The 26,341-nt window shown below is 40.2% G+C and overlaps 1 protein-coding gene across 3 annotated transcripts in view; it reads left to right on the top strand.

The window, feature by feature from the left end:
- Positions 1-26,341, top strand: part of F8 (coagulation factor VIII) — a 123,290-nt gene that overhangs the window by 19,498 nt on the left and 77,451 nt on the right. For all 3 annotated transcript variants that reach the window (XM_058713286.1, XM_058713285.1, XM_058713287.1), the window contains 4 exons: positions 3,294-3,415; positions 5,831-5,953; positions 13,573-13,785; positions 23,574-23,642. In XM_058713286.1, coding sequence (XP_058569269.1) covers positions 3,294-3,415; positions 5,831-5,953; positions 13,573-13,785; positions 23,574-23,642 — 527 coding nt within the window. The remainder of the gene's footprint in view (positions 1-3,293; positions 3,416-5,830; positions 5,954-13,572; positions 13,786-23,573; positions 23,643-26,341) is intronic.

Below are 26,341 nucleotides of genomic sequence, written 5' to 3'. Positions count from 1 at the left end.
TGACTTATAAACTCCTTACATGCTAGACTGGAAAACAGAAGTCTGATTTTTAAGTTATGTTGCCTTTTAAAAAATTTTAAATTCCTAACACCAATCCTCAAACCTTTCCAAAAATTGGAGAGATCACTCCCTAACTCATTCTAAGGTCAGAATTACCCTGATACCAAAGCCAGACAAAGACACTACAAGAAATCTGCCGACTGATACCTTTATGAACATTGATACAAAAATCTTCAACAAAATACTAGCAAACCAAATTCAGCAACACATGAAAAGATTTATACACGGTGACCAAGTGGGATTTATTCTGGGAATCCAAGGATAGTTCAACATACAAAAATCAATCAATATAAGACACAGCATTAAGAGAATAAAGGGGATAATACACTATCATCTCAACTGATGCATCTAAAGCATTTAACAAAATTCCACACCATTTCATAATAAAAAACATCCAACAACTATTAATAGAAGGAAACGAAGTCAACATAAAAAGCCATATGTGGGGGTGCCTGGGTGGCTCAGTCGGTTAAGCGGCCGACTTCGGCTCAGGTCATGATCTCGTGGTCCGTGAGTTCGAGCCCCACGTCGGGCTCTGTGCTGACAGCTCAGAGCCTGGAGCCTGTTTCAGATTCTGTGTCTCCCTCTCTCTGACCCTCCCCCGTTCATGCTCTGTCTCTCTCTGTCTCAAAAATAAATAAACGTTAAAAAAAATTTTTTTTTAAAAAAAGAAAATTGTTTTCAATTTTGGAGTCAGACGCACTACCATTGCGCCACGAGGTCACAATTGTTTTTAATTTTGAAGCTGAAAATATTCTCTGTTGAAGGTCCTTGGCGTCCAACACACAAACCTTCTGCCCATCCTTAAATGCTTACACCAAACGCTACTTCTGAGTGTCTATTAATGCTAGATTCCTCTGTATAATATAGAAGAAAATTCCTTTCAGATTGGGATGTTAGAACTGCACTATTTCACCCTGGTCTTATTGCTGTGTTTGTATTATCTTTTAAAAATAAATCAAGAAGCATTGACCTAATTATTACATTTGAAAAGAGTCAGTTATGTAATCACCAGGTGAAGAGAAGCAGCATGAACGATAAATGACAGTTCATAAGCCCCGCTGACACATTCACCCCAAGCTCAGCTCCTCAGGGAGTGTGCTATGCTCTGGTGGAGTGATAGATGAAAACTCGCATTGTAATCACAACCAAGTCAGAAAATGTTGTGCAGAGGAAACTTATGCATGGCAACTGAATTGTGTCCAACATTATTCGGACTGAAGAAGTATTGCTTCACGGATTGCAGGTTTATGCAGATGACCAAGAAATGAGTTTGACAACATATGGGTTAAGTGAACATTGAGTACCAAGGGCCTTGGTCTGAAAGCCTACGTTCCTGTCCCTGTCCAGCTATTCACTCCAATTCCCTGAATCTTCTCCTTAGCCAGGAAGTGGAAGGGGATGGATGGGTAGTGCCTGACCTTCTTTCCCACAGTCGGATTCCAGCTGCTGACACCTGGCAGAGAGCACACAGGGCTGCTGACTCAGCAGTTTCAACCACAGGGGTGGGGGGGGACGCTGGAGTGCATTTGAGTTTCTTTTATAATGAGACCTCCTTCTCTCTTCTTACCCTTTTCTATCCTGTGTACCAAGCCAGATGTTGCCATCCAAACCATGGTGTACGGAGATGCCACCCACTGTTTTGTGTGTATACACCCCCACTTGGCTGTAAGGGACCCGCAGCTGTTTCCTTTCCAGTGTTACAAGAAAACAAGAGTCGGGTTTTAAGTGGAGAAAGGGGCATCGAATGACCTAGTGTGCAGTTGTGAACAGTTAACCATAAGAGGTCATTTTTAATTATTCCTCAAATATATGAGATTGAAATCTGATGTCAAATGTGAAAAAGAAATAACACCTCTGCATATCTAAGTGTGTATCTCCTTTTCCATGTTCATTTCTCATATGTGTTTTGTGATGGCACAGTGGCACGGAGCGTATGGTTTCTGCCCAATGACTCTGAGTGTGAAAATGAGTGGCACTAGTCACCTTCAACCAGTGCATATTTTCAACCATTCACCTGGAACCTTTCTCACTAGGATTCACATTGGTCATTTTGATCATTTAACCTAGACTGGGCCCCAGAGCACGACAACCTAACTTGTCAGGTACAGAGAGGAAACAGTCAGGAACCAGTAATTTTCTCTGTGATATTCCTGGTATCCCTAAGAAGGGAAGTATAATTTGAGGTACATACTGACAAAATTTGAATACAAGTTATTTAAAGTCACCCTCTTTTAGAGATGAAATTGAAGGACCATGTAGTGCCTGCTTTGGCAAAGGAATTTTTGCTGATGTAGCGTATATGTACCAATTTATGATTTATTTTATCAAACGGCACCTAATGTATCATATGACTCTTCAAAAAATTTTTTAACGCTTATTTATTTTAGAGAGAGTTAGAGCAAGACAGGGTGCAAGCGGAAGAGGGGCAGAGAGAGAGAGGGAGACACAGAATCTGAAGCAGGCTCCAGGCTCTGAGCTGTCAGCACAGAGCCTAACACGGGGCTTGAACCCTTGGAACTGGAAGAGCATGACCTGAGCTGAAGTCGGAGCTCAACTGACTGAGCCACCCAGGTGCCCCTCAGATGACTTTTTTTTAAATGTTTATTTTTTAGAAAGAGAGCATGAGCAGGGGAGGGGCAGAGAGAGAGAGGGTCATAGGATCCTAAGCAGGCTCTGCACTGACAGGAGAGTCTGGATGCAGGGCTCAAACTCATGAACCACGAGATCATGACCTGAGCCAAAGTTGGACACTTAACCGACTGAGCCACCCAGGTGCCCCTGGATGACTTTTGAAAACAGTGTTTTGGTTTTATAGATATTAGGGATTTTCTCAGCTCAGGCTGCTATAACAAAACCCCACACACTGGGTGGCTTACAGACAACAGACATTTATTTCTCGTAGTTCTGGAGGCTGAAAGTCCAAGATCAAGGTGCCAGTAGATTTGGTGTTTGGTGAGGGCCCTGTTCCTTGTTCATGGATGGCCATATTTTCACTGTACCTTTGTGTGGTGGAAGAGGTGAGAGATCTCTCTGAAGTCTCTTTTCTAAGGTCAGTAATCCCGTTTTGTGCACACATAAATATTCAGCTATAGCAGGGGCTTATACACAATTTCCAATTTGCCTTGTTAACAGTAGAGGAGAGTGGGATAGAAGCTTTACTTTCAGCTGCTTTTCAAAATGGGTTCAAAGAAGGTCACCAAAATGAATGACTTTTTCCTTTCTTCACACAGGTTATCCCCTGGGGTGCCAAGATCTTTGCCATTCAACACATCAGTCATGTACAGAAAGACTGTGTTTGTAGAGTTTACAGATCGCCTTTTCAACATTGCCAAGCCCAGGCCACCATGGATGGGTAATGGAAACAACACTGACTGTGTATTATGAAACTGAGTATCTGTGTCTGGTGTCCTGACAAGGATCCCCCAGTCTCCCAGCTACAGTTGAAGAGGGCTAGGCTTCCCTTACTACCACCTGTCAGGGAAATACACTGAGTAGTCTCCATCTTTGTGCCAGGCCCTCCTTCTCTGCTGTACTCTAGATGTTAGAGTCCTCTGGGTCTTGGACCGGGGCTTCCTTTATCTTCTCTTTAGCTTCTATCCCTAGCTGATGTTATCCAGTATCACAATTGTAAGACACCATCTCTATACCAGTTACTCCCAGGTTTATATCTTCAGTTCACACTGCCTACTTGATATGCCCACTTAGATATCAAGTAAGAACGTAACAGGATATTAAGATGAGACATCTCCTACCTTAGAATTATTTCTGAGAGCTCTAGGTGACAAGCACCCCCCCCCAATTCTAAAGAGAAATATCAGTCCTCATATTTAGGACTTGTTTAGCTGGTGCCCCCAAATTGGTTCTACAACCCTTAGCCCATCATGCACCTCCAGCCTATATAAAAGATGACTAGAAACTTATGAAATAATGTAGACTTGAGGATTTCTTTGGAAACCAGTTTTGGTGATTCGTATATCCTCCACCCCACAGGGGAGGGAGGCCTCATCTTCATGTCAAGGTGTAGTGAAGGAGGTCTTAGGAGAACCACTTAGAAGGCTTGACATAACACCTGTGGAGCTTGTAAGACTCTGACTAGTGCCTGGTTTTTATCTGGAAAATTTGTCAAGGCCAGAGTCTTTGGGGAACTTCCCCTGATGTCATAATAAGGATTGTGGGTTATAGCTGAAGCTAAGTGCACTGTTGCTGTTAGGTGTGAGATGAGCAAGGTCATAGGACAAGATTTGTCTTGAGAAGATCCTGCCCAGGATGTCTTCCTACCAGGGCTGGGTGACTCCAGAAAAGGTCTCTGTGATTGTATTGTCAGAAGCAAAAACTGAGAAGATAGATACAAGTGACAGCTGGAGAGAGCATGATTGGGAGACAGAGAGTCTCCAAAGAACTCGTATAAATTCCCTAAGGATGAAAGACACAGAATTTTGGCATGTCCCACAACCAGGGGTGCCAAAGCCACATTATCACTGTTCCTTCCGGAACAATCATGCCTCTTTTTCCGCCCCTGTCCTTTTCTCCCTAGCTCCAACCTTAGAGGGCCCAGAGGCAGTAAGGTGAGTCGGGGAGGAGGGTTAGGAGAGGAAGATGAGAACATAGGTTTCTGAAATTGTCAGGACTTAGCTGAAGGAGGGAAGGACCCTTAAATTGCAGGAGACATCAAACATTTGATATTTTACTAGACTGGACTAATTGGTCTAGACTGGTATCACTGGACTAATATGATACTGCTGATATGTGAAGGTTACTGGAGAAATTTGGAGACTATTCAAAGTGCTAGAAGGGAAACTGCACAGAACACAGTTAAAAACTATGCAAAATAAGTCTATTTTATGTTTTTGTCCCATTGAATCTAGTTCACTCAAATCATTTTGTAGGTATCTTATACTTAATATGTGTGTAAGTCAAGTCTTGATTTGGTTTCCCTCTTAATTTTCTGTGTCCTGGCCTGACTGCCACCCAGTTACACAAGCCCAAAGCACAGGAATCATCCTTAGCTGCTCTCTTTTTTCTTTTCCTATCTCTAATATCCAGTCCATCAGCAAGTCTTGTTGACTCTTCATCCAAAATAAGTCCCAAATCTGCTCACTTCTTATGAATTCCAAATTCATCCAAACCCCTGGGCCTTACAAAGTCCTACATGTTACATTCGCGCCCTGCCTTTATAACCCTATTTTCTATTATTCCCCTGCTTGTTCACATCTCATTCGACCATGCCAATATTATTCCTGTCTCAGGACTTTTCCATTTGTTTCATGTGCTTTGAATGTTATTCTATGAGATCTTTGCAAATCTTGCTTTTTAATTAGTCAGATCTCTGCTCAAATTCCACCTCCTCAAACATGCCCTTCCTGACCCCTATACTTAAAGGATCTTGTATCTCCTGCTTCAGCATTTTCTAGCTCACTACCATCTTTTACAGCATTGACCACAAACAGAATAGTTCTTATTTCTTTATGTTCCTGATTTCATTCTGTAGAATATAATTTTCATGATGTGTCTTATTCACTCCTGCGTCTCCGGTGCCTAAGACAGTTCCTAGAATATAGTAGGAACTCAACTGAATGAATTGCCAGAAATCTATCCTCAGAAGAATCATGACACTGAGCTGGTGATGGCAGTTTATGCATTTATTCATTCAATTACTACTTTCTATCAATAATCACAGGGACATGACTTTGGCCATCACTTTCATAATACCAGCTTTTCCGGAGTGCTGCTCTCCAAGTGACCTTTGAGGGACATCCTGTTCTTGCAGGTCTGCTGGGTCCTACCATCCGGGCCGAGGTTTTTGACACAGTGGTCATTACACTCAAGAACATGGCTTCTCACCCTGTCAGTCTTCATGCTGTTGGCGTATCCTATTGGAAAGCTTCTGAAGGTGAGTGAGATGCCTTGCTAGTGTCCTCTCATCCCAGGGATAAAGGAGTATTGAACACAGGGTCATACCGCTGGTGAATGGGGGAGTCAGGATTCAAACCAAGGCCTGTTTCATGAAGTCAGAAACATTGTCATCTTAGTTTAAGCCCTGAAGTTAATTTGGTTCCTGTTCTCCCTTGAGGAGCCAGGCCACAGATCCTAACAATTCCATTTATCTGCCTTCCTATGCCCGGAAATTTCCTTGGGAGGATGAAGGCTCATGATATGGAAATGAAATAGAATTCTTCCTTCCTTAGATTCTCACTTTCTAGATATTTCGTCTCCCTCCCCTCCCCCCAGTTTCTAAATATCAATGCCACTACGTGATAAGCACAAGCTGACCTCATTAAAATAAACAACCTGTATGGCCTCAGTCCCCACTTTACCTAGCTTCTCCTTAACCTTCACAATGCATGAAGGGAGTGAAGGGGGTGCCACATTGTCCAGATAGACTAGGGCATATATAGATCAAGAAGATTCAAGAAAATCATTAATAAAGTATTTGAGCACATGCCCTATGTTGCACAGCCTAACTGTGCTTACATGTTGACTAATTGCTTCTGAAATTGGAAAGTCTTAATTTTTTGAGCTGTACCCATAAGGCCAAGGCAGACCTGGGTTGGGGGAAGATGACAGGTGGGGGCAGGTGTTATAGAGGAAATGTCATCCCAATTCTGGCTGGAGCCAGGCAGGCTATTCCCATGAGGATTATCCACTGGGAGCTTCCAGAACATATCTAGGAGCTTTTTAGAGAGGCCAGGGTCCTCACAGTCCTGCAGCTCGGGGTGAGCATAGAGATGACTGTTTTGCACCCTATGCCTGATGAAGTCTGGGAAAACTATTTAATCTCTCACATGTGCGTCCACAGTGGTTCTGCCCAGGAGCAACACAGTGAGGCAATGGCCTCAAATCCATGTGACTTATGGCCCTGTCAGAAGCCTGTATACTCACATGCTGTGATCCACAAGCTCCTGGCCTTCTTAGACTAGCCTGGGAGCCCCAGGATGTCAGTTAAATCTGTGATGTGTTGACCTTTCTGATACCCTACTGTAAAATATCATATCAAGTGTTTAACTGATTTTCCTATTGAAAAAAGGAGTTATCTTTTTCTTATTGATTTGTACAGGTACTTTATATATTCTTAATGCACACCATTTGACAGATGTAAATATTTGCATATTTTCTTCCAGTCTGTGCCTTGAATTTTCACTCTCAATAAGTTTTTGGCAAACAAAAGTTACTAATGAAGCACAGAAGTTCAACCCAAAAAATTATCACTTTTTTCTTTCCATGTTAGAGCTTCATGTCCTGTTTAAGATATTTGCCTACCCTGGGTCGCCTGGGTGGCTCAGTCGGTTGAGCATCTGACTTTGGCTCAGGTCATGATCTCATGATTCATGGGTTTGAGCCCCACGTCGGGCCCTGTGCTGGAAGCTCAGAGCCTGGAGCCTGCTTCACATTCTGTGCCTCCCTCTCTCTCTGCCCCTCTCCTGCTCCCACTCTGTCTCTCTCTCTCTCTCTCAAAAATAAAGATTAAAAAAAAAGATATTTATTCGCCTACCCCAAAGTCTTGAAGAGTTTCTTCCATGCTTTTCTCCAGAAGTTTTATTATTTTACCTTTTGTATATAGGTTCATGATCCATCTAAAATTGAGCTTTGTGTATGTTTTCCCCATAACATTTTTTTTTAAGTTGAGATCAAGAGTTGCATGCTCTACCAACTGAGCCAACCAGGTGCCCCTCTCCATAGCATTTTTTAGTTTAAAAAAATTTTTTTAATGTTTATTCATTTTTTGAGAGGGAGGGGATGAGGAGGGGCAGAGAGAAAGGGAGACATAGAATCTGAAGCAGGCTCCAGGCTCTGAGCTGTCAGCACAGAGCCCGATGCAGGGCTCAAACCCATGAACCATGAGATCATGACCTGAACCAGATCATGATCTGAAGCAGTCAGATGCTTAACTAACTGAGCCACCCAGGTGCCCCTCTCCCCATAACACTTTTGTACAGTTTTATTGAGGTATAACTTACATATCATAAAATTCACCCATTTAAAGTAGTTTGACAGCAACAGCAACAAAGGCAGGTATAAACAAATGGAACTGTATCAAACTAAAAAGTTTTGGCATACGTGAAGGAAACCATTGATAAAATGAAACAGCAACCTACTATATGGGAAAAGGTATTTGCAAATGAAATGTCCCATAATGGGTTAATATGCAAAATATATAAAGAATTCACAAAACTAAATATCAAAACTAAATATCAAAGAAAACAAACCACCCAATTAAAACAAACAAACAAAGAATGGCAGAGGACCTGACTAGACATTTTTCCAAAGAAGACATCCAGATGGCTAACAGACACATGAAAAGATGCTCCACATCACTCATCATCAGGGAAATACAAGTCAAAACCACACTGAGGTACCACCTCACGCCTGTCAGAGTGGCTAGTATCAAAAAGACAAGAAATAACAAGTGCTGCTGAGGGTGCGACACAAAGGGAAGCCTCATGCACTGCTGGTGCTGCCACTGTAGAAAACAGCATGGAGGTGACTCCAAAAATTAAAAATAGAGCTACCGTATGATCCAGCAATTCTGCTTCTGGGTATTTGCCCAAAGAAACTGAAAACAACACAATTCGAAAAGATATATGCTCCCCTATGTTCATTGCAGCATTATTTACAATAGCCCAAATATGGAAGCAACACAAGTGTCCATCCATAGATGAATGGATATAGAAGGTGTGGGATACTCTCTCTCTCTCTCTCCCTCTCTTTGTCTCTCTCTCTCTCTCTCTCTCTCTCTCTCTCTCTCTCACACACACACACACACACACACACACACACACACACAGGAATATTACTCAGCCAACAAAAAGAATGAAATCTTGCATTTCCAATTATGTGAATGGAACTAGAGTGTATTATGCTAACTGAAATAAGTCAGAAAGAGAAAGACAAATACTATATGGTTTTATTTATATGTGAAATCTAAAAACAAAACAAGGGGCGCCTGGGTGGCACAGTCGGTTAAGCGTCCGACTTCAGCCAGGTCACGATCTCATGGTCCGTGAGTTCGAGCCCCGTGTCAGGCCCTGGGCTGATGGCTCGGAGCCTGGAGCCTGTTTCCGATTCTGTGTCTCCCTCTGTCTCTGCCCCTCCCCGTTCATGCTCTGTCTCTCTCTGTCCCAAAAATAAATAAAAAACGTTGAAAAAAAAATTTTAAAAACAAAACAAAACAGAAACAGATTCATAGACACAAAGAACAATCTGGTGGTTTCCAGAGACTAGGGAAGTTGGGGGATGGGAAAAATAGGTGGAGGGGATTAAAAAGTATAAACTTCCCATTATAAAATAAATAAGTCACAGGGATGTAATGTATAGCATAATGAATGAAGTCAATACTATTGTAACAACTTTGTATGGTGACAAATGTAACCAGACTTACTGTGATTACCATTGAGCAATGTATGGAATTGCCAAATCACCATGTGGTACACCTGAAACTAATACAATATCGTATGTCAACTACATTTCAATAAAAAGCAGTTTGATGAATTTTCGTAGACTTTTACACGTGTGCAGCCATCAACACAATTCGTCTTTAGAACACTTCTGTCACTTCAAGAAATTCTCTCTTTGCAGACCCATTCCCATTTCTAGTTGCAGGCAAATGCTGATCTGTTTTATGTTTGCATAACTTTGCAAACCTGTCATTTTTCTCTCCCAAGGCAACTCTGGTAAATCATGTTATTGTTTAGCAAGTAATCATCCCCTCTCCAGAGTGGGAGGGCTATTTTTCCCTGCCATATTGATGTGCAGCTTAGCCATATGACTTGCCATGGCTGCTAGAATCTAAAGGCACAAGATATAAACCAAGACAGCTTGTTCACGTAAAGTGTCTGTGAAAGTAGCCACAAAACGAGTGAAAAGCAGGTCCAAGCAAATTTCAGATTTGGTCTGGAGCTGAAAATGAAAGTTCAGTGCTAGAGGTACATTTTTACTTTCTTTTCTGGACCAGTGGGGAGGCACCAACCCAAGCTATAGATGTGTCCATGAAGTGAGGTTCTCAATAAGGATTAGGTGAGGTTGGCCATGAGCTGCAAAAATTTGAGTGAAACCTGAAAGACAGCATGGAGACATACAAGTCAAGAAGTGTCAACCCAAAGCTGCTGAGCAGAGATCAGGTAAAGGAATAATAACTGGTGGTTCCAGGAAGCGGGGTGGAATACCCCCTGAGGCACAGCATTTGACTAACTTCTGGGGCCCTAGGCTAAGCCTGGAATCAGGCTGACCAGCTAACTGCAGAGGGTTGGGTAGAGAGTTCTCCAGGACACCCAGTGCAATGGAGGCCAGGCAGAGGGAGGATGCAGATACAAGGACATAAACATCAGGGGATGGAACAGGATTGGGGCTGGAGGTGGAAGGCGGAGACCAAAGAGATTGCCACTGTGAGATCTCTGTGTAGATTACCAGCTACCTTGGTTACTGAGTGCACATTGTTGAGATAGCTTCCAACTTCAGAGCACCGGTGACTCACTTTTAGAATGCCCTAGTGTGGTGGTTTACAGAAACATGGTAGAAGGTGCCTTGACACTCCTCCCATCAAGAGCTGGAATCTATATATTTTTTTAAATTTTTTAAAATGTTTTATTTTACTTTTGGGAGAGAGAGAAAGAGTACATGGAGGAGGGGCAGAGAGAGAGGGAAACACAGAATCCGAAGCGGGCTCCAGGCTCCGAGCTGTCAGCACAGAGCCCGACACGGGGCTCAAACTCTCAGACCATAAGATCATAACCTGAGCTGAAGTCGGACGCTCAACTGACTGAGCCCCCCAGGCGCCCCTGGTATCTATAGTTCTTTCCCTTTAATCTGTGGAGGCCTGTAACTGCTTCAACCAATAGCGTGTGGTACAGCCCATGCCATGTGACTTTTGGCACTGAGTGCTGAAATAATAGGCTGCTTCTGTCTTGTTTGTGGGAACATTCACTCTTGGCATCCTGAAATGCCATTTGGCCCCCTGACTCCTCAAGGTCCCCATGAGGAAGCCAAAGCCAAGTAGAAAGTCCCAGGTGTAAGTGCGCTGGTCGACAGTCCCAACTGAATGCAGTTTTCAGGTCAGTCCCATCCAGCTACTAGATACGTGAATGAAAAACCCTCCAGATGGTTCTAGCCCTCAGCTGTTTGTGGCATGCCAGCTGACGCCCTAGATACCTTGGAGCAGAAGAGCCTGTGCTCTGAGCTCCTGACCCACAGAGTCAGTGAGGGTAGTAACGTGGTGGTTGTTTCACATTGCTATATTTGGGACGGTTATTTAACAGTCTTCTCAACAGGAAGCTCTGTGATGTACTCCTCAACCTTTCTCTCTTCCTTGTGTATCTCAAGCCCAAAACTACTGGAGAAAGCTTTGACTGGCTCAAGGGCTAATTACAAAATGACGTCCTTTCGGAAGTGGATTTTTGTTGATTCAGTACACTCCTTAGGACATCTTCCATGTGAAACGCACACTGATATCAGACAGATGGACTCCCTGAACTCTCAAATGTCACAACAGTGTTGTTCCGCATATAATAGAAAGTGAAAATTACACAGAACACCTTACCTTCTGTTTAGAATATTTGCAGGTGGCTGACGTACAAGCTCAGATAAGAGTCTGATGGAGGCAGGGATCTTCCAAAAATAATACACATTAGTAGATAATAGACTTTAAGGGATGTGCACAATGCTTTTTTCCAGGTGCCACCTACTTTTCTTGGTCTTCACAAATCACCTTTGTGTTCATTGAAGAATAGGTTTTGTTATTAGCAACTTGAGCAGCCCCCGAAATCTCAAGTTCAAGTGTTCAATGTTTGAGCACCACCTTGAATGTTTCTCACTGCCCATTCCAAGAGCGCTTCATTCTCATTGGAATCTGCCATCCACTGCTATCGCTTCCCTCCTTGCCCAGCTCATATGCCCTGGCTCATCACAGACATGGTGCCCTTGCATGCAGTCCCAGTCTCCTGGCCTCCCTGATCTCCATTCTCTTCACTTGGCTAAAACACTACCCTGGTTACAGCTGTTCTCTGCCTATTCAACTAGCAGCCAAGTGAATGAATGGCCATAGTGGAAGTAAAAGTATACATTCACCTGGAATCGTGTCACTAAGTTCCTCATTCGTCAGCTCGGCACCTCCTGGCCATCCTACTGCGACAGTTCTCCCGGTGGTTCACCGTCCCTATCCCCAGGACAGCTACAGTGCTTCACACATTCGTGGCCTCTCATCAAATGTTCCACACCTCTTTCCCAACCCTACTGTCAGGAAAGAGAATATTCATTTCGTTTTTTTAAAGGATATTCATTTCTTAATGAAATACTTCAAACAAAGGCACAGAAAGTAATATAGCAAACAAACAATTGTCACCTCACTTTGCCAAATCTTAACATTTTGCCATCTCTGGTTTAAGAAATTAAACATTATAGATACAGTTGAAGCCCCTTGTGTATCTCCTCTGATTCCCTCCCTCCCTATCCAAATGTATCTACTATCTAGAATTTAATATCAACCCATGATCACACAGGCACCTGAGATGCACATTCCATCCCCAGATGCCGACTCAGGTTTTTAAAAATGTCTACCTGTCTCTGCCATGTGCAGGTGTTGGTCTGATGTTGCTTCCACATGAAGCCAGTAGTACCTAGTGCACACTGAAGAGGGTGTCCCTATACCCCAGAGAAACTGACTTTAGGGTGGGGACTACTCATCTGTCCTTTGGAGGTGGCCTTGGTTGCTGAAAGCTTCTAGTGAAAGTACAGGCGGAGTAGGGGCAGTTCAGGGGTGTGTTGCACTGCTGTGTTGGGGCGGTCCCTCTCTCAGATGTGTACATATTAGGGGACAAGATAGGGTATAAATGAAGAGCCCCCTGAATGCCTTGAACCGCTCTGGAACTCCAGAGACTATTATAAATCCGGGAAGTTATGGTGAGTTGCTAGAAAAGATGTTTCAATAGAAGTACAAGAGGTCAGTGCCTTTAAATATTCTCTACCCCTGTCCACTGAAATGACCTGGAAGCAATGACGCTTCATTAACAATGAACACATATAGTACTCAGTTGAGAATCAAGGCATCACACTAATCCAGGAGTCCATTTTAACACCACTAAGATGGGGCAGCCAGAAAATATCTGCCCCTGATGTGATCTGTTCCTCCAGAGAAGAGCCAAGTTAAAAACATTTTTAAAACTCCATGTATCTCACCTTTCCACTATCCTCACCAGTGCTCATTAAAGAATCTGGGACAAAGTACATAAGCAACATGTGTCTGCCGAGTTGAATGAACGCAAACTAGGTAAAAAGATGCAATGATGAAAGTAGTAGTATTTGTTAGTATCTGGAGGTTGCAGTGAGACCCCCCGAACCCCTCACGTTTGCATGAGTGGTCTACAACTTCTCTGGGCTATGTAAGGCTGCTTAGTAGTCTTCCAAATTCAGTTGCAGAAAGTCTATTTCCTGTGTAGAATCTGTTGATAATAACAAGCTTGATACATTTCCTTGAGTAAATAATGGGTATGGAAAGGACAATTGTATCCCTTCTTGCTCTAGGTGCTGAATATGAGGACCAGACCAGCCAGAAGGAGAAGGAAGATGATAAAGTCTTTCCTGGTGAGAGTCATACCTACGTCTGGCAGGTCCTGAAAGAGAATGGACCGATGGCCTCGGATCCTCCGTGTCTCACCTACTCATATTTTTCTCATGTGGACCTGGTGAAAGACCTAAATTCAGGCCTCATTGGAGCCCTGCTGGTTTGCAAAGAAGGTAAGTGGCAGAGAGGGTAGGACTCAGATGAAATAACAGAGAAGTACAAACATCTAGGTCGATTCATAAAACATAGCATTTGTGTTCTTTCATCTAAGGATGTTTCTTTTCCCTAGCATTATGCCCATGGAAAGAAAATATTATATTCTATGGGCTCTCTGTAGTCTTTTCTTAAATTTTGTATTACGTTCCCTGAGAGCTTCCTGGAGATGAACACATCCAAGTGTATCATCTGTATCCCAAAAGCATGTAAAAATTGGAGAAAAGCAAACATTTATAACTTGTTATTCTACAAATCATCTTATACTAATCAAACCTGTTTTTAATGTATAGTTTAATGGCATGCACTAAATTAGGGAAGTAAACATTGCAGAATTTACTTTAATTCTGAGTTTTTAATAGTGAATTCAGCTTCAACGGACTTTTTTTTATTCCTTTAACTATTACAATTTAGTGGCTTAAAATGACAATAATCATTTCTAATTTCTCATGGTTTTTGTGGGTCTCTCACAGAATTTGGGACTATGTTTACCTGATGGTCTGTCCCAGGGTTTCTAATGAAGTTGTAGTCAGATAGTGGCTGCAGCCAAGGTCATCCTGAGTAAAACTTTATTCACATGTGTGGCACCTACACTTAGAAAACTCAAATAGCTAGAGCTTTCCACAAGATCTTTTCAGTGTGGGAGCTACAGGGTAGACAGAAGTTTTTCCTTTTTTTTCCTTTTAAATGGACTCCATGTTTTAGGGTAGTTTTGGTTTTACAGCAAAATTGAGCAGAAACTGCAGGGAATTCCCAAATACCACCTGCCTGCAACCCACACACAGCCTCCCCTACTGTCAACATCCTACCCCAGAGTGGTATGCTTGTTATAATCGATGTACCTACATTGACATACCATTATCAACCTAAGTCCATACTTTACATGACAGTTCATTCTTGTTGGTCTACATTCTACAGTTTGGACAAATGTGTAATGACATGTATCCATCATTATAGTATCATACATGTCCCATCTACCCATCCTTTCCTCTACTACCCTTCAACAACCATGACATTTCATTTTTTCATTAAAATTTTTTTTAATGTTTATTCATTTTTTGAGTGACATGGAGACAGAGCATGAGTGTGGGAGGGGCAGAGAGAGAGGAAGACATAGAATCCGAAGCAGGATCCTGGCTCTGAGCTGTCAGCACAGAGCCAGACACGAGGCTCAAACTCACGGACTGTGAGCTCATGACCTGAGCTGAAATCGGACGCTCAACCGACTGAGCCACCCAGGTGTTCCGCCAACCTCTGTTATTTTAAATAGTCTCCATAGTTTTGCCTTTTCCAGAATGTCAAATAGTTGAAATCATACATTATATACTCTTTTCATATTGGCTTCTTCTATTTAGTAATAGGCATTTCAGTTTCATTCATGTCTTTGCATGGCTTGATAGCTTTTTTTCTTTTCAGCACCGAATAACATTCTATTGTCTGGATGTATCACAGTTAGTTTATTCACTCACCAATAAAGGACACCTTGGTTGCTTCCAATTTTTAAGTTATGAATACAGCCGTGTGCAGGTTTCTGTGCATACATAGTCTTCAACCCCTTTGGGCAAATGCCAAGGAGTACAACTACTGGATCATACAGTAAGGGTAGGCTTTCTTTTGCACGGAACCACCAATCTGTTTTCCAAGGTGGCTGTACCCGTTGCTCCTCATCGTCACCAGCTTGCGGTGTTGCCAGTGTTTTGGAATGTGGCCATTCTTATAGGTATGTGGTGGTATCACATTGCTTTAATTTGCATTTCCCTGATAACATATGACATGAAGCACATTTTCATAGGCTTATTTGCATATCTTTGCTGAGGTGTCTGTTCAGGTCCTTTTCTCATTTTTTAAATCAGATTGTTTTTTTTTATTGTTGAGTTTTAAGAGTTCTTTGTACATTTTGGATAATGGTCCTTTATCAAATATGTCTTCTGCAAATATTTTTCTCAGTCTTTGGCTTGTCTTCTCTTTCTCTTAAGTAGCCAGATCTTTTGTATGGTGGCTCATGCTGTCTTTTTATATGGTCCCTTTTTTAACCTGCCCTCTGAAATCACACAGCATCCCGTCCACCTCATTCTGTTTGTTGGAATGAGTCACTACGGCCAGCCCATAAAAGGGGAGGAGAATTAGGCTCCACATTTGCATGAGAGGATAGGCAAAGAATTTGTGAACATGAACCACCATTTCTGGATGATTATGATGACTATGAAAAAAAAAAACAAGAGGGGAGGGAGTAGAAGCATGATCTCTCATACACTAAGTTCAGTTTCATAATCCGAATTTATGACAAAGTGCTAAAACTACAGTGTGTTATCTGTGAGATATAAAGCTTAACAAAACAATAAAATCATCAATACATGTTTATATATAAAGTATAAATAACTTTAAAATCAAAAGAATTCTTTGACAGAAAACTGACTTAAAAAGTCAATGGAGGGGTGGCTGGCTGACTCAGTCAGTGATGCATGGGGCTCTTGATCTCAGAGCTATAAATTTGAGCCCCACATTGGGTGTTGAAATTACTTAAAAATAAAATCATTTTTTTAAAAAAGTCAGCAGAGGTTCTGGTTCTGGGTAATATGGAGGAAACATATGCCACCCTTTATCTCCCATTGAACCCGACTATAGAACCTTGACAAAACACCTAGCCCAGTCATTTGAGAATTCTAAAAATCAAATAGAGCAAGCAGATCAGGAAAAGGCATCAGAATTTAAAGTACCACCAAACTGGTGGAGAATTTCACTTTTTTATTCCCCTTCTATATTCCCCAAACTGGCAAAGGATGTGAAAATATATTTCTGGGGGGAAAAAGATATACAGATGGTTAACAAGTGTGTGAAAAGGTGCTAAACATCACTAACCATCAGGGAAAGACAAACCAAAACCATAATGATATATCATCTCATACCCGTTAGAGTGGCTATAATCAAGATAACTGTGTTGGCAAGGATGTGGAAAAAAGGGAACCCTGTACGCTATCGGTAGGAAGGTAAATCAGTGCAGTGGTTATGGAAAACAACTAAAACAATTGCCGTATAATCTAGCAATTCCACTTCTGGTATATATCAAAAAGTATTGAAATCAAGATCTCGGGGTGCCTGGGTGGCTCGGTCGGTTAAGCATTCAACTTCGGCTCAGGTCATGATCTCACAGTTTGTGAGTTTGAGCCCCGCGTCGGGCTCTGTGCTGACAGCTCAGAGCCTGGAGCCTGCTTCACATTCTGTGTCTCCCTCTCTCTCTGCCCCTTCCCTGCTCATGCTGTGTCTCTCTCTGTCTCAAAAATAAATAAGCATTAAAAAAAATTTTTTTAAAAAGATCTCAAAGAGACATCTGCACTCCTGTATTTACTGCAACATTATTCACAATAGCAAAGATGTGGAAACAACCCAAGTGTCCATTGACAAATAAATGGATAAAGAAAATGTGATATATACATATATCATGTATGTATCACAATCACATGGATGTATATAATAATGGACTGTTAGTCAGCATTTGAAAAAAGGAAATCCTGTTATTTTCAAAAACATGTATGAATCTGGAGGGTATTTTGTTCAGTGAAATAAGTCAGTCACAGAAAGGCAAATATAAGAGTCCACTTATATGAGGCATATAAAATAGTCATAAAGTAGTCTAAAATTCTGTAGAAGTGGAGAGTATAATAGTGGTTGTAAGGAGCTGGAGGAAAGGAAATTGGGAGTTGTTATTCAAAAGGTATAAAGCTTCAATTATGCTACATGAATAATTCTAGAGATCTGTTATATAACATAAGTGCCTATAGTTGACTATATGGTATTGTACACTTCAAAATTTGTTATAAGGGTAATCTCATATTAAGTGTTTTTATCACACACACACACACACACACACACACACACCCTAAAAGACACAGAAACTCTGAGAGGTGTTACATATGTCTATTACCTTGATTTGGTAATGGTATCATGGGTGTTTTCATATGCCTAACTCATCCAATTATACATATTAAATATATGCAGTTCTTTGTATAGCAGTTATATCTCAATAGAACTGTTAAAAATAAATTGTATTCTATATAGAAAAAAGGGAGCAGAAATTTTATTTGAGGAAATAATAACTGAAAACTTCTCTATTCTGGGGAAGGAAACAGAGATTTAAATCCAGGAGGCACAGAGAACTCCCACCAAAATCAGCAAAAGCAGGCCAACACAAAGACACGTTATAATTAAATTTGCGAAATATAGTGATAAAGAAAAAATTTTAAAAGCAGCAAGACAAAAGAAGTCCTTACCTTAACAAGGGAAAACCCATAACGCTAGCTGCAGATTTCCCAAAAGAAACTTAGCAAGCCAGAAGAGAGTGACATGATACACTCAAAATGCAGAATGGGAAAAATCTGCAGCCAAGAATACTGTATCCAGCAAGGCAATCATTCAGAATAGAAGAAGAGATAGTTTCCCAGACAAAAAATAAGGGACTTTGTGACCACTAACCCAGCCCTACAAGAAATATTAAAGGGGACTCTTTAAGTAGGCAAAGAAACACCAAAAGCAAAAAAAGACTAGAAACGAGCAGAGAAAATCTCCAGAAACAATGACTTAACAAGTAATACAATTGCACTAAATTAATATCTATCAGTAATCACTCTGAATGTAAATGGACTAAATGCTCTAATCAAAAGACATGGGGTGTTGTCAGAATGGATTTAAAAAAAAAAAAACAAGACCCATCTATGTGGGTCCTAGAGGAGAATACAGGCAGCAACCTCTTTGACATTGGCTGTAACAACTTCTTACTAGATATGTCCCCTGAGGCAAGGGAAATAAAAGCAAAAATAAACTTTGGGACCTCATCAAAATAAAAAACTTCTGCACAGGGAAGGAAACAATCAACAAACCTAAAAGGTAACCTATGGAATGGAAGAAGATATTTGCAAATGACATATCTGATAAAGGGCTAGTATCCAAAATATATAAACAACTTACGAAACACAACACCCAAAAAGCAAATCATCCAATTAAAAAATGGGTAGAAGACATGAATAGAAACTTTTCCAAAGAAGATATACATATAGCCAACAGACACATGAAAAGATGCTCAACATTACTTATCATCAGGGAAATACAAATCAAAACTACAATGAGATACCACCTCACACCTGTCAAAATGGCTAAAATCAACAACACAAAAAACAAAAAACAAGTGTTGGCAAGGACATGGAGAAACTGGAACCCTCTTGCACTGTTGGTGGGAATGCAAACTGGCACATACAGCTGGGAAAACAGTGTGGAGGTTCCTCAAAAAATAAAAATAGAACTGCCCTGTGATCCAGCATTTACACTACTAGGTATTTACCCAAAGAACACAAAAATACTACTTTGAAGGGATACATGCACCTCAATGTTTATAGCAGCATTATCAACAATAACCAAATTATGGAAAGACCCCAAATGTCCATTGACTAATGAATGGATAAAGAAATATACACAATGGAATATTACTCAGCCATAAAAAAAATGAAACCTTGCCATTTGCAATGACATGGATAGAGCTATGCTAAGCGAAATAAGTCAGTCAGAGAAAGACAAATACCATATGGTTTCACTCATATGTGGAATTTAGGAAACAAAACAGAGGATCAAAGGGGAAAACAGAGAAAGAAACCAAGAAACAGACTCTTAACTATAGAGAACAGACTGATAGTTACCAGAGGGGAGGTAGCTGCAGGGAATGGGTGAAATAGGTGATGGGAATTAAGGAGGTCACATGTGATGAGCACTGGGTGATGTATGGAAGTGTTCAATCACTATATTGTACACCTGAAACGAGTATTACTCTGTATGTTACCTAACTGGAATTTAAATAAAAACTTTAAAAATTTTGTATTCTATATACTATCAGTGAATAAATGGAAACCAAAATTTAAGAAAGAATGTTTAAACTGAAAACAAACTGAGGGCTGATGGGGGGTGGGAGGGAGGGGAGGGTGGGTGATGGGTATTGAGGAGGGCATCTGTTGGGATGAGCACTGGGTGTTGTATGGAAACCAACTTGACAATAAATTTCATATTTAAAAAAAAGAAAAAAAAAGAAAGAATGTTTACAGTAGCTCCAAAAATTGAAAGCTTAGATATAAATCTAACAAAACATGTGAATTGTCTATATGATGAAAACTACAAAGTGAAAGAAATCAGAGAGACATACTGTGTTTGCGAACAGTGGAGCTCTTAGTCCTCCCACGTCTGTAGATTTTCAGCAAGATTTTTTTGTGGACACAGATATGCTGATTCTGAAATTTATACGAAAAGGCAAAAGGACTAGATTAGCTAAAATGATTTTGCAAAAAAGAATGAATTTGGAGTAATAATCCTACTTGATTTTCCAACTTACTACAAACTGCAGTAATCATAACATATATTAGTAAATGGAATAGACCTGTAGATTAATGATAGAGAATAAAAGTGCAGAAATAGATCCACACAAGTAAGCCAATTGATTTGGTGCAAAAACAATTCAAAGGAGGAAGGATAGTCTTTTCATCAAAAGGTGTTGGACAATTAGATATCTGTATCCAATGATCCTAGACCTAACATTATACAAAGATTAACTCAAAATGAATTATAGTTCTAAATGTAATATGTAAAACCATAACACTGTTAGGAAACATAGCAAAATATCTTTCTGACCTAGGGTTTTCGGTGAGAAAACACCAAAAACAGTCCATACAAGAAAAAATTGATGAATGTGACTTCATCAACACTAGTAACTTTTGCTTTTGTAATAAAAAAAAATACTGTTGGGGCGCCTGGGTGGCTCAGTCGGTTAAGCGTCCGACTTCGGCTCAGGTCATGATCTCGCGGTCCGTGAGTTCGAGCCCCGCGTCGGGCTCTGTGCTGACAGCTCAGAGCCTGGAACCTGTTTCAGATTCTGTGTCTCCCTCTCTCTCACCCTCCCCCGTTCATACTCTGTCTCTCTCTGTCTCAAAAATAAATAAACGTTAAAAAAAAAAATTAAAAAAAAATACTGTTAAGAGAATGAAGAGACAAGCTACAGACTGGAAGAAAATATTTACCAATCATATATCTGGCAAAGGACTGATGTAATATATATATTACTAATGGAATATATATATATATATATATATATATATATATATATATATATTCACAATAGCCAAGATATTTTTATACGTTTTATATATGTATTATATATGTATATATACATAGTGTATAAAACATTTTATTTTATTTTCTAAAACATGTTCTCAAATGTCAACAATAAGGAAAAAAAGCAATTCTTCAAATGGGCAAAAGATTTGAATAGATAATTCAGCAAAGAAGTGGTAAATAAATACCTGAAAAGATGCTCGATATCATTGGTCATTAGGGAAATGTATATTAAAACCATAACAAAATACTGCTACATACCTATTAGAATACCTAATGTAATAATTTTAAAATTAAGTATGCTGTCAAGAATGCAGAGCAACAGGAAGTCTCATACGTTGTTGGTGGGGATTCACAATAGCATAGCCACTCTGGAAAACAGTTTGGCAGTGTAATACTGTGATTTAAATAAAATCTATATTTGGTTTTCATCTCCTTCTGGTAGAGCTTCTAAAACCCTTGAGATTTTCTGTGATGAGAGCAATAAAAATGTCTTTTTGCTACGTTAGTGTGGTGATTTTTAGACCACACACCTAAGGATGGGAGCAGATTGCCAACAGAGTCAACCAAGAGACTAGAAGGCTGGAATTTTCAGTCTCACCCCCCTGACCCCACCCCCACCCCCAAGAGAGGGGAGAGGGGCTGAGTATTGAGCTCAGTCACCAATGTCTGATGATTCAGTCAATCGTGCCTGTGTAATGAAGCCTACATAAAAAACCACAAAGGACGGAGTTCAGAGACCCAGGTTGGTGAACACCAGGAGATTTGAGGGGAGTGGCATACCTGGAGAAGGCATGGGAGCTCTGCATCCTTTCCCCATGCCTTTCCCTACACCTCTCCTCTACCTGGTTGTTTCTTAGTTGTATCCTTTTTGAATAAACTGGTAATCTAGTAAGTAAATTATTTCTCTGACTTCTGTGAGCTCCTCTAGCAAATTAATGGAACCCAAGAAAGGTGTTGTTGGAACCTCTGAGCTATAGAGGTGGGTCAGAAGCACAGGTGATGATTTGGACTTCCGATTGACATCTGACGTGTGGGTGCAGGGGAGTCCCATAGAACTGAGCCCTTAACTTGTGGGAATCTACACCATCTCCAGAGAGATAGCACCAGAATTAAGTTAAATTGTTGGACACCCAGCTGGTGTTACAGAATTGCTTGGTGGTAGGGAAAAAAACCCATACACCCTGGAGTTGATGTCACAGTTATAACCAGTTTCTTATAAAATTAAATATACACCTAATTTCCATTCCTGAGTATTTACCCTAGAGAAATAAAAACTTAACAATCACATAAACACGTGTACGTTAATGCTCACAGCACCTTTATTTGCAATGGCCAAGAACTGGAAACAACCTAAACGTCCTTTAACAAATGACTGGTTAAACACACTGTGGTACATCCACATCATGAAATGCTCTTCAGCAATAAAACACAATGAAGTACTGATATATTCAACAAAATGGATAAATCTCAAAGGCATTATCTCGAGTAATAAAGATAATCTCAAAAGGTTATATATTGTATGATTCCATTTATAGGACAACCTCAAAAATACAAATATACTGCAATGGAGAACAGATCAGTGGTTGCCAAGGATATGACCATATATATGACTGTCTCTGTATACATGACTATATATATATGTCTATAATGGGATAGGAGGAGGGAGTTTTGAGGCATGTTGGAACTGTTCTGTGTCCTGATGGTTGGTGGTTTCATGAATCCATACCTGTGTTAAGATTCATGACTTAAACATGAAAAGTAAAAGTCAATTTCACTATTTGATTGTTTTAAAAATAAATAAAAAGAATTAAGATGTTTTTAGACAGCTTTACCTATATCTTAATTTTGTATGGGTGAGTTACTTTCTTTGCCCAATCTAAGATTTACTGTCAAGTGTCAAAGGTACAAGGAAAAATGAAAATGTCATAAACAAATATCTTCCTGCTTAAAGAAGCCTGCTAAAAAAACTTCCCAATCAAATGAAGAAATATAATGCTAACTAATATAAATATAATGCTAACTAAAGACAACTGACAAGTTCAATAATTAAAGCATGAAGCAAGTTCATTTGTAACATTAACAACTTTAAATATCGATATACATGGTGTTGATTTAAATTGTGATTATAGGTGTTTATTATTGATAATTATTATTTTGGTCATAATGCTTTGTGTATTTACAATTGCATAAGTTAAAAAAGCTAAAAGTATAATAGAAACTATATTAATTGCCTCTATGCACAATTTCTATGAACAGTATTTACAGTTTTTATAATTTTTCTTTTTCTCTTTTCTGTTCTAAACACATACATATTTATGAAATATGATTATATGGACTTGTATTTTGTATGTCTCTTTAATTTCATTTTCTCAGTAATTTGTTTTTCCTCTGTTTTACAAAAGTACTGGTCTGGAACAAATTTGAAATGAAAAAAAAAGTGCTTTACCCCAAACAGTTTTACAAAAACTGGTACAGAAGGCCTGACACCAAGAAGCAACACTATGTAAAGTTAACAGGAGACCAAGAGACAAAGCAGCTATTAGTGCTGATTTCCTGTGATAAGATTTGTAATAGAAGACAAATATTCTCACTTCTTTTTCAGGAAGTCTGGCTGAAGAAAGGACACAGACCTTGCATGAATTTGTACTCCTGTTTGCTGTATTTGATGAAGGTGAGTGAGCCGCAGTCTGAATCCTGGGCTCCTGAAACAAATCACATATATTAATTTAATCTGGTACTCGAGAATGAGGGCTGCTATTGTCCAGATTATAGAAAGATCATAAACTACTGTTCAGGAATGAAAGAGATGGGGAGAAAACTGAATTTCAAGAAAAAATACAACCTGAGTTTCATTAAATCCATCAACAGAGACTTTTAGTTCTAACTTTAAATACCTCTTCCTTTTTTAGAAAATTTTATGTATTTTTTATTTAAAATTTAAAAACATTTTTAATTGAAGTATAGTTGACATAAATTAGTTTCAGGTATACAGCACAGTGATTCACCTATATACATTATGAAATGCTCACCATGATGAGTGCATTGCAGGAGTATTGACTATATTCCCTGTGCTGTACTTTTCATCCCTGTGACCTATTTATTTTATAACTGGAAGTTTGTATCTCTTAACCTCCTTCACCCATTTACCCATCCCTGTACCCTCTTCTGTCAACCACGAGTTTGTTCTCTGTGTCTGTGGGTCTGTTTCTGCTTTGTTTGTTTTGTTTTTTAGATTCTACATAAAAGTGAACCCATATAGTATAGTATTTCTCTTTCTCTGTCTAACTTATTTGCTTAACATAACTGAAATGCTCTCTAGGTCCATCCATGTTGCTGCAAAAAGGCAAGATCTCCGTCTTTTTTGTGGCCAAGTTTTATATATCGTGTGTGTGTGTGTATATACATGTGCATATATGTGTGTGTGGGTATACACACATATATATACACATACGTGTATATATATATATATATGCATGCATACATACATACATACATACCACATCTTTATCCAGTCATGTATGAATCTATACTTGGGAACATAGGGGTGCATGTATCCCATCAAGTTAGTGTTTTTGAATTCTTTGGGTAATACCCAGAAGTGGAATTACTGGATCATAGGGCAGTTCGATGTTTCACTTGTTGAGGAACCTTTATGCTGTTTTCCAGAGTGGCCGCACCAGTTTGCATTCCCACCAGCAGTGTAACAGGGTTCCTTTGTCTCCAATCATCACCAGCACTTGTTATTTCTTGTCTTTTTGATGTGATTGCACTTTTCATTTGTATTTCCCTGATGATTAGTAATTTTTTTAATTTTTTAATGTTTATTTTTGAGAGAGAGAGGGAGAGAGAGAGAGACAGAGTGCGAGCAGGGGAAGGTCAGAGAAAGAGGGGGGACACAGAATCCGAAGCAGGCTCGAGGCTCTGAGCTGTCAGCACAAAGCCTGACGCGGGGCTCAAACTCAAACTGTGAGATCATGGCCTGAGCCGAAGCCAGACACCCAACCATCTGAGCCACCCAGGCGCCCCTTTGATGATTAGTAATTTTAAGCATCTCTTCATGTGTCTTTTATTTTTTTTTTATTTTTTCATAAAATTTATTGTCAAATTGGTTTCCATACAACACCCAGTGCTCATCCCAAAAGGTGCCCTCCTCAATACCCATCACCCACCCTCCCCTCCCTCCCACCCCCCATCAACCCTCAGTTTGTTCTCAGTTTTTAACAGTCTCTTATGCTTTGGCTCTCTCCCACTCTAACCTCTTTTTTTTTCCTTCCCCTCCCCCATGGGTTTCTGTTACGTTTCTCAGGATCCACATAAGAGTGAAAGCATATGGTATCTGTCTTTCTCTGTATGGCTTATTTCACTTAGCATCACACTCTCCAGTTCCATCCACGTTGCTACAAAGGGACATATTTCATTCTTTCTCATTGCCACGTAGTATTCCATTGTGTATATAAACCACAATTTCTTTATCCATTCATCAGTTGATGGACATTTAGGCTCTTTCCATAATTTGGCTATTGTTGAGAGTGCTGCTATAAACATTGGGGTACAACGGCCCCTATGCATCAGTATTCCCATATCCCTTGGGTAAATTCCTAGCAGTGCTACCGCTGGGTCATAGGGTAGGTCTATTTTTAATTTTCTGAGGAACCTCCACACTGCTTTCCAGAGCGGCTGCACCAATTTGCATTCCCACCAACAGTGCAAGAGGGTTCCCGTTTCTCCACATCCTCTCCAGCATCTATAGTCTCCTGTTTTGTTCATTTTGGCCACTCTGACTGGCGTGAGGTGATATCTGAGTGTGGTTTTGATTTGTATTTCCCTGATAAGGAGTGACGTTGAGCATCTTTTCATGTGCCTGTTGGCCATCCGGATGTCTTCTTTAGAGAAGTGTCTATTCATGTTTTCTGCCCATTTCTCCACTGGGTTATTTGTTTTTTGGGTGTGGAGTTTGGTGAGCTCTTTATAGATTTTGGATACTAGCCCTTTGTCCGATATGTCATTTGCAAATATCTTTTCCCATTCCGTTGGTTGCCTTTTAGTTTTGTTGGTTGTTTCCTTTGCTGTGCAGAAGCTTTTTATCTTCATAAGGTCCCAGTAATTCACTTTTGCTTTTAATTCCCTTGCCTTTGGCGATGTGTTGAGTGAGAGATTGCTACGGCTGAGGTCAGAGAGGTCTTTTCCTGCTTTCTCCTCTAAGGTTTTGATGGTTTCCTGTCTCACATTCAGGTCCTTTATCCATTTTGAGTTTATTTTTGTGAATGGTGTGAGAAAGTGGTCTAGTTTCAACCTTCTGCATGTTGCTATCCAGTTCTCCCAGCACCATTTGTTAAAGAGACTGTCTTTTTTCCATTGGATGTTCTTTCC

Source organism: Neofelis nebulosa, chromosome X (genome assembly GCF_028018385.1).
Source record: "Neofelis nebulosa isolate mNeoNeb1 chromosome X, mNeoNeb1.pri, whole genome shotgun sequence".
Taxonomy (NCBI): Eukaryota; Metazoa; Chordata; class Mammalia; order Carnivora; family Felidae; genus Neofelis; species Neofelis nebulosa.
This window is presented reverse-complemented; position numbering and strand designations above follow the sequence as displayed.